Source organism: Diorhabda sublineata, chromosome X, assembly GCF_026230105.1.
Source record: "Diorhabda sublineata isolate icDioSubl1.1 chromosome X, icDioSubl1.1, whole genome shotgun sequence".
In the NCBI taxonomy this organism is placed as follows: domain Eukaryota; kingdom Metazoa; phylum Arthropoda; class Insecta; order Coleoptera; family Chrysomelidae; genus Diorhabda; species Diorhabda sublineata.
The window spans coordinates 32,779,338-32,788,783 of record NC_079485.1 but is presented as its reverse complement, the minus strand read 5'-3'; the positions used below and the strand labels follow the sequence as shown (position 1 = coordinate 32,788,783).

Below are 9,446 nucleotides of genomic sequence, written 5' to 3'. Positions count from 1 at the left end.
AAGAGAAGCAATTGACAGGAAATTGACTTCAAGGACAATATTAAATATTTAGGGGTAATAATGAAAGAACACTTAAATTGGGGATCATACATTCAACACATTGAAAACAAAGTAAACAAAGGGTTAAACATAATGAGAGCTGTTTGTGGAACATACTGGGGAGCAGATCCAGTTACATTATTACTACTATATATATATATATATATATATATATATATATATATATATATATATATATTGATTAAACTAGATCAAAATCAATATAAGGGACTAAGAATCATAACTGGAACCATGAAATCTACTCCAACTAATAGTCTCTTAGCAGAATGTGGAGAAATGGCGTTAGAATACCGTAGAAAATTATTAAGTATTAAATTCTACTTGAAAATATATAGAAGATCAAAATCCTTTAAAAGAATTAACTGACAAACTTTGGGAAAAGTGTAGAGAAAAAACAGGGTACTGGAAAAACAAAGAATGTTGAAGCAAAAAATCGAATTGAAGAAACAAATCAAAATATTTACGCAAGCGAAATAGACCCATGCTTTAAAGAAGAAATAAAATAACAAACAGAGGGAATTAATACGGTATTTTCTGAAACAAAAAATATATTCACAACAAAAATTCATCAACGAATTTGCACCGAAATGCAGTGAATATACATAGATTTTCACAGATGGATCCTTGAATCCGGAAGACAACAAGGTTGGTAATCAAATAACAGGCAAATTTAAATACACCACGTTAATGGGGTAAAAATTAATAGTGGATTTGGTAAAGGAAAATAACAATATTGTTCTAGCATGGATTTCGGGACACGCTGTAGTCATAGGGAATGAAATTGCTGACCAACTTGCGCAAATCGGAAGAAATCTTAATGTACCTACCAGCCGAAAATTTTAAAATAGATAAAGAAGACATTTAGATACATTTTAAAGAATAAATTAAAACAGAATACAAGGAACACTGGAAAAACTGATTTGCAAACAAAGGAAAATGGTACAATTCGATTCAACACGACTTCCCGAAAACACCTTTCTTCTACAAAATTCCATTTATAGATAAAAGGCATCTGTGAACAAACGGAAGATCTAAACCATATTTTTTTTCAGATGCCCTATTAATCGAACCCCCAATTTTGATTTATATAACAAACTAATTGAACTAAAAATACCTACACCAATTACATTATCCAACATTTTAAACACAGAAAACTAAAACATTATAATCATAAAATTTATCAAAATATACAAAATTGAGATATAAACAAAAATAATTATTATACTACACATATACATTTAAAACTAAATATGAAAATGAGTCAAACGAGAATCCTTCCTATCAAGATCCTGGTCCTATTTTTCCTAACCGAGGCAACATCTAAAATGTGTGAAATGCTCGGCCGTTGCCGAATTCATCAAAAAAGAAACAGAAAAAGTATAAGCTTTGGTTTAAAATAAATCAAAGCGAAAACCAGCGCTGGCCAAACACTGTTTAGGTGGAGGCCAAAATAGAGAAGAAGAAGAAGTACATTGTTTTATATATAAAAAATGACTGTCGAACAAACCTCTGCAGGTGAGTAATAAAAAAAAATTCGTAAGTTGACTAATTATTGAATATAATAATTCCTGAAGTTAAGTGTAGAGACGTAAATTTGAAGTTTGTTTTATTTACATCGAAATCAAAGAAGATTATAATAAAAGATAAACTTATAAAATATATTTGTTTAATTTTAAAAGCCGAATAGCATGTTACAAATATATGAAATTAATGAATGGTTTTTATCATTGAGGCGTTATTCTACTTTGGACGACTGAAAAAATGCTTTATTATTATTTATTTAAATGTTGAATTTTAGTAAATACAATGCATATATAAGATCATTTTTATTATACAGCTGCTGAACATTAAAAACATTGTACAGTATGGTGCTAAAAATAAAAAATTAAACTTAAAAATTCCAAACAAATTACTTCAAGTATATCAGTTCACACCAATACAGGATGCAATAAAAGATAGGTCCGCACATCTTTACAAAGAGAAAGTGAATAAACTTAATGAAATCAGCCAATTGTACTTCTAGGAAAGGCTTCGAGATACATCTACCGAGAACTACTGCAAATCTCCATTTTCTAGAGCTATTACACAAATAAATATTTAGCAAAAAGTTAGCCATGTATCTCGTAGATACACGCGCGACTAATGGAAGGTTAATCGTGTTGATCCGACACGACATGGGCAGTGAAGCTGGTCCTGTCCGTTTATAATGTAATTCCAACATTTGGCGAATTAGCGGCGCCTCTGACCCTTTTCAATAAATAGCGGCGAGTTGTTCATGTTATTTTTTTAGAACTAATTCTAGAAATGTCTTTTTATTTGTTTTTGTTTCGAGCACGTTTAGCGGAGTTAGTTTAGTTTAATTGTAAGTCATAATGAAGGGAAAAACAAAGAAAACTAACTGGTGAATTCAAATAAATTATATAAGTTCATTACGTATTCCGTTTAAATTCACCCCGCCGATATAAATAGTATAAATAAATAAGAAAAACATTATAGTGTGAAGTTGACTGATGCCGATACATTTTTTTAATCGCTAGAGAGACTAAGAGAGTAATTATTTCAATAAATATTAAATGATTACATAGGGTGTAAATTATTCAAGGGACTGTAGGATTGAAGCACTTCTGGTGTGCGCCGTGCACTTACTCAATATATGTAAGCCCAAACAAACTCATGTGACTACAGGACTAATATAATATCAAATAATCGTAATAATTGAACCAAATCGGGTCAAATCCGTAATATAACGGTGTTATTTGAGGCAGATGGATTAGTAAAAGTAAATTCGAGGTGCTACAAATTGTCCAATGCTTATGATTTGTCCGTAAAAGAGCGAGTGTCGTGACATGTTATCCAAATATTCTACGATTCGCTTGATGAGCCTCTGCAGTGGGAGCGTATCGTGAGAAGGAAAACGTAAAAGTTTCGTTCTTCACTCGATTGATCATTGACTATTTTTTTTATGTTCCTTTTTATCGGTCATGAGAATTGAACTTTTCCAAAATATAGAAAGAATTGAACTTTTCCAAAATATAGAAAGGATTGAAAGCTGTAAGTGAGCCATGAAAAGTACAAAGTTGCTAAAATTCGAATTTTAAAATTCTATTTCTAGTTCCCACTAACATCACTCAGACTAAACTCCCTTTATTCTTATGTTCTTTTTCTTATTGCTGCAATATTCTTCATGTTATGTCATAGTTTTAGTTAACCGCTGTATTTCCTGCTATTTTTACAGAGTCAAAGTCTGTCAAAAATAAAGCGATATCATTCTATTATAAATTAAATTATAGAATATTTAGCGACAATTTGAAATTAATAGTAAAATAACCTAATAATTTTAATAAATTGTAGTTATTATTAATTGATGTTAGAATTTCAGCACCTTGGCAAATTTACAGCTTTCCTTTTATGTTCAAGCCTCTGAATTTCGACTAGAAATGTGTGGGAAGTCAAAGGTGGTGCCTCCTTTCGTAGCTTGCTCCTCGGCCGCAAGGTTATGACGAGAATGATATATAGGTACTTTTTAAAAAACGAAAAATTACAATGTTTCTTCACTAAATTACATACAAATAATCTTAATTTTTACATAACAAAATTGTTTTTATACATTCTAAGAAATTACAAAATAATCATATTTTTCATTGTGACTCAGTCTTTGTCGTTTCTTAAATCCTCCGGCCGAAGAGAAAACTATGGGACTTCTTTAATTGTGTATTACTTGTTTATCTATTTTTTTATTTCGTTTCAATGTTTTTCTAGATATTTCTACTTTATATTTATCTAAAATTTTTGTTAGAAAAATCTTTTATCTTGTTTATTTATTTGAGATACCTTGTACGTTAGTTTTTTCTACAACTTTTTGCTTCTTTTTCTTTATATTTTTTGTTAATATATTCTAGTTTTTCTTCATGTTTATTAATGTAATCTCAATAAAATGAATATATGAAAATTTCATTAGGATTTCTAGTTTTTATGTCTAAAAGTGAGGTCAAATGGTGTGACATTTCTAGCACTATGTATCGAATTGTTGTAAGCAAATATAGCATAATCCATTAAATCAGTTTTATGGGGGTAAATTTCTCTTGGAAGTCTTAAGTGCTCTATCAAAGTGGAGTGTAATCCATCAGATACTGAGTTTAATTCGTGGTGACCTGGGGTAGTGAAATAAACTTTTATTTCATATAGATCTCGGAGTTCTTTCACTGTTTCATTATTAAACTCGGCGTCTTTATTAACAATTATCAATTGAGGAATGCCAGAAGAAACGAAATATTTTATGAGTGCTTTCCTTATAACTACTGAGGATTTTCTTGGAATTGATATCGCCTGTGAAAATTTTCTAAAATCATAAATTAAAGTTCTCTCTCCATCAAAAATAAAAACATCCATATGCATAATTTGGAAGGATTTTGTGGCTGTTTTTGTCAACATAGGAGGAACATAAGGATTCTGTCTCTAATATTTATTGTTTTGACAAATACTACAATTATTAATATAGTTTGTGACTGTTCTCGTGTTTTTCTAATAATAAAGTTCATGTAATTGCTCTAAAGTTTCATTAATTCCTCTTTAGTTATATTTAGTTATATATTTTAGTTTTTGTTCTTCGTCTTTAATAGTAGTGAGTAATTTTGTATGGGTGTCTCAATAAGAATGGTTCTCGGCCATATCTCGGGAACCATTTATAGAGAACTCCTTTCTACCAATGTAAGAGTTATAATTTCGAAATAACCTAATGAGTAACGTATACGCTAGAGGGCGCTATTTTATTTGTTTAAATCTACCTACCCTTGAAAAATGTTGAATGAAAACATGTAGTTTTAATTTAGGAATATAAAATTAGATCAAATTAGCAACAGAATACCGAAACAAAATTTTCATCCTGTAGCGTATCAAAAGGTTTTTCTTGTAATTTTGAGTCACCTGAACTATTCTTAAGGGCCACTTTTTTTCTATAATCTCTTTCAGTATGGGTGATTTCATTATTTACTGTGCCTTGATTATTAAATAGTGTTATAGCACAAGTGAGCTCCATGTTTTCTTCTACAACATTATCGATTAGGTCCACACATTTTACGTTATCAGAAATTTGATAAGCGCATATAAATTGCATGTTTTCTATTTCGTTTGTTGTTTTTTCCGCATTATCTGTTGAATATATTTTGGATGTTTTATCTTCTAATTTTCTCTACGTATTTTCTATTTGCATTTTACTAGCTATTGCAAAATTTTGTAAGACATTTGTGAACTCCATATCTTGCTCAGAATTTGAAGTAACGTTTGCTTCGAAAAAGAGAGATTTATTTTTGAAGTCGCTATCACTAAACGGATTAATCATTATATAATTTTCTTTATCGCATTCTTTGAAATCTGTTACTTCCAAAGTCATGTCTAGAATTTCATGGTCATTAGATCTGGTTGAATCAGCGAGCACTTCTTCATAAGTGTTATCCCAAATTGTATTTTTTTCAGGATCTGCTGCAAACAGCCTGAAAGTAACGAATGATTAATTTATATAAAAAAATCTGTAAGTACTGGGTGGTCAAGAAAGTTTAAAGATGATGGTGATGATGTGAATGATAAAGGGGACCAAAAATGCAAATCTATTGTTTCAAACGATCTTGTTATCCACAAACACGAATACCTTTACATCTAAATTAAACGTAATTAAATTTTTTTAATAGCAAAGATTTATTATATGATTTTCTGCAACGGATTTTAGACCCGAGTATTGTAAAGAAAATTTCAAAACGAAAGTGAATCAATTCAATCTAGTCTGACAAATATTTTTTATATACAGTTAACAAAAACCCTCCTATATTCTGGAATTATAAAAAATAACTCACTTAATAAAATTGCTACTGGCAAAACTAACTCTTCTTACTTCTCTATAATCAGTTGTTGAATCATTGAATTCACTGACACATTTGTTGAGCTTCAAAATCTATAATACAAAAAAACATAAATTTCAAAATTATTTTTTGATATTTATCTCATACTGAATATTAACCAATTAAAAGTTTTACATTAGATTAGATAAGGTAAGGTGTAAGATCTGAAGAAGAAGCTAAATTATTGATAACAAAATTAATACTGAGACTAATAAATCCAGAAAACAAAATATATTAAGAACAAATAATAATAATAGGCTTAACACCTCTAACAGGGTTACATTGAAAAAATGCGATCTATATCCTCATGTAGAGGTAGATAAGTCCCCATAAACCATCTCTACACTTTCTCGCTTATTTTCACCACAACTTCTGGTTTCCTGTCTTTTCCTGCCTGATTCTCCTACTCTACTCCAGTCATACCACAGAGATTCATGAAATGAAGATTTGAAATTTTCCATTTTCAACCAACTTAATTCGTTAAGGATAGCAAATAAGATTACAGTAAGTAAATAAAAACAATACCAAACATTCACAAAGTTTTTTCCTAATTTTAAAATGATGTTAGTCCTAAGTTTTTAGCAAATTGCTTGAATACCAACATCTCACTGCGCGCAACTTCAATTTTAAATTTTGTTGCAAATTTTCTGTAGGTCTCTGAGAATAAAATAGCAAAACTAAAATCTTATTTGCATTCAGTTTTAAATTATGTTCAGTAGAATATTCAAGGATGCTTAACAGATCTCTGTTTAGGTGTGCAGCTGCTGCTTGTAGATCTCAGTGCAGGACCTGAGTGTCATCAGCATATGATTGCATGTGAGAGTGAGAGACACTGTCACATATATCAAAAACATATACGAGGAACAAAAGTGGGTCAAGTATTGAACCCTGTGGCACACCAAATACTTTTTTGCTAGTCTTAGATAAGCTCTGATCCGTGCAAACTCTCTGCCTTCTTCCTTTCAAGTAAGACCCCAAAAGAATGTATTAATACTCAATTTCTCAAAATGAATTGAGAAGTTATCAGTTATCAATAGAAAAAACAGGGTGAGAATCATAACATTTTTGTTCTATTTTATTTTGAAAAAAATATTCAATAAGAAATTCACATGAGACTTCAAGGTTTGCATTATAAAACAATGATTTATCAAAATTTTATTGAAATTTGTTGAAATAATATTATTGAAAAAAGCCCAGGAGCTTTAATTACAACCTTTTCCTACCAACTTGTGATAAGGAAGAAAAATTATGAGTACAATAGACAATTGCTGCTTTTCAATCCAAATTCGAAGGGTACTTCCTAGTACCTTATTAGTTTTTTTTCTATTTTCAGCCTTAATTTGATGTAAGTATGTATTTCTTTCTCTGATAAACTATTTGAATAAATAAATCAGTATCATTAAATTGTTCACATATAAATAGCTCAAGTAACGAATGAAATAAAATTGGAATTTCTAAATTACATTTGGTAATAGATCAACTAAAAATGAACAGAAGTGTATTAACATAAAACTTACTGAAGTCCTAAACTTACTATCCATATTGTTTTCAGACAACGCAAATTCCAATTTTATCTACTTTTATTAATAGAAAACTATTATTACAATATCTCTACTGCATAATCACATCTCAATACATATTTGGACTTTGTATAATCACTTTACGAAATGTTTTCAATATACTTATATAGTATTAAAAGCACTTATAATGAGTTCTTAAACGTCTGCACTATATTAAAATATTTTAACAATTCATTAATTATGCTGCAAAACAGAATTCCTATGAGTATAAACCTAAACACAATTTGAAAATTACATATAAACGACCATTTATGTTTGAATATGAAATGTCTGTCAAAATTGTCAAAAATTGACTGATTTGTTAAGGTTCGATTTCATGTTGACGCTCGTCGCTGGTTTACAGCGTCAAATAAGGTCACGTGGTATAATTTTGACTGCAATGTCATCTTAAATTATTGCAGCATACAAACTAAACATTGTTTAGCTTGTACATTCGTGTATTCTACTTAAGAATGTGACACGTGAACGCTCATTAATATTGCATCAATATAAAATTGCACCTTTATTCTAAATTTCTTTTGAATCTGACACAATTTTTAAGTTACGGCTATGAAAATCATTTGGATTGTGGTTCGATTTCCATTGTTTGGGTTACCCATCCCAATTCAAGTTAATATCTTATCCTATAATATATAAAAAATCGTTAGTAGTGCCACAACATAGAACACATATGTGTATTACATATATGGAACATACCCTGTTGAATGTTCTGTGTGCCACAACGTTATTGGTAGATTGAACATAGAATATTTGCTATTAGCTCGGTCTTAGGTACGTGATCATTTAACAGCAAACAATTCAAAGTACATATACCTGCAATTCTTTTTATCAAAAATTGATAATACCGATACCAATTTTTACCTGTTATATTTAACTGCTTTCCTATCAAACGAGACAAACCTCAACTGATACGACTCATCACGTAAAATATATAAAATGGTCTAATAAACAAAAGTTGGGAAATAATTACAATTATAACTCCCTGGATAGATAGTCTATGGATTTAGTCCAACATCACAGAATAAAAAGAAGACATTTTGTAGGTTATGTTTATGTGAAGAGTGTCACTCACTATATAATTAAACGTTTAAAGCTTCTTAAATTACATATGTAATGTTATTTAATTTTAAGATAATATTTAAGCTAATAATTATTGTAGTGAGTAATGGTAATAGGATGACAAACACACTTGTTATGCTCATAATTTGAAAAAACATTTAAAAATATGTAATGCTAGACCCTGCTGACAGATCCCTATATTTCCAATGAGTTAATTATGCAGATTCAGAAGATGATAATTCATATAAACTATTATCTACATTTCCGGAAGACGACTATTGAAAACTATTTCAAAAGTTGATACTGTTTGTAACAAATATATAAACATATTTGTAAGTAGCAGATATTAATTAGTAATGTGGTAATGTTTTATTAATGATAAAATTTTATTTTTATTTATTTATTAAAGTTATTGGGAGTGATCAATAACTAACTTCATTGCCGCTGAACATTTTTCAAATCATAAATTATTAGAAGATGAAATGTTGAAACCTGAGTATGGATTTAAAACTAAAAAACATCTAAAATAAATTTCATCCAGTTTGGGATTAATTACAGAATATGGAAGGATGAAACCTGCAAGTTGTTATAATGAATTTGGTGTAGGTAAAGGGCAATTGAGTTTTTGGTTAGCTAAAGCATGCAAAGATAATAAAGAATCAAAAGTTTTACTTATCAAGAGGGCATCACCCAAACATAAAAAGAATAATAAAATAGCAAGAAATTCAGTTTGCAGGATAAGAGCAGATATATCGGATATAATTTTGGGTAGGTTTCATTAAACTAAACATTCAACAAAATAATATTACGTCATTTCTTTATATTTTTTTTCTTTACAAATTTACAATCCACTTCT

The 9,446-nt window shown here is 29.5% G+C and overlaps 1 protein-coding gene across 1 annotated transcript; it reads right to left on the bottom strand.

The window, feature by feature from the left end:
• Window positions 1-4,507: 4,507 nt before the first annotated feature.
• Window positions 4,508-7,806, bottom strand: LOC130450818 (uncharacterized). Its single transcript, XM_056789459.1, has 3 exons — window positions 7,469-7,806; window positions 5,907-6,004; window positions 4,508-5,549 (listed from the first exon to the last, which is right to left on the bottom strand). The coding sequence occupies exons 1-3, from the start codon at window positions 7,490-7,492 to the stop codon at window positions 5,249-5,251; spliced, it is 423 nt and encodes a 140-aa protein (XP_056645437.1). The 5' UTR covers window positions 7,493-7,806; the 3' UTR covers window positions 4,508-5,248.
• Between the last annotated feature and the right edge of the window lie 1,640 nt (window positions 7,807-9,446).

Excerpts from the sequence above, each read along its gene's own strand:
- LOC130450818 (XM_056789459.1), bottom strand. The coding sequence starts at position 7,492 with ATGGATAGTAAGTTTAGGACTTCA. Across the intron at positions 6,005-7,468 it reads ATAGTAAGTTTAGGACTTCA|ATTTTGAAGCTCAACAAATG; the intron begins GTAAGTTTTATG and ends TTTGTATTATAG. Across the intron at positions 5,550-5,906 it reads GCCAGTAGCAATTTTATTAA|GCTGTTTGCAGCAGATCCTG; the intron begins GTGAGTTATTTT and ends CGTTACTTTCAG.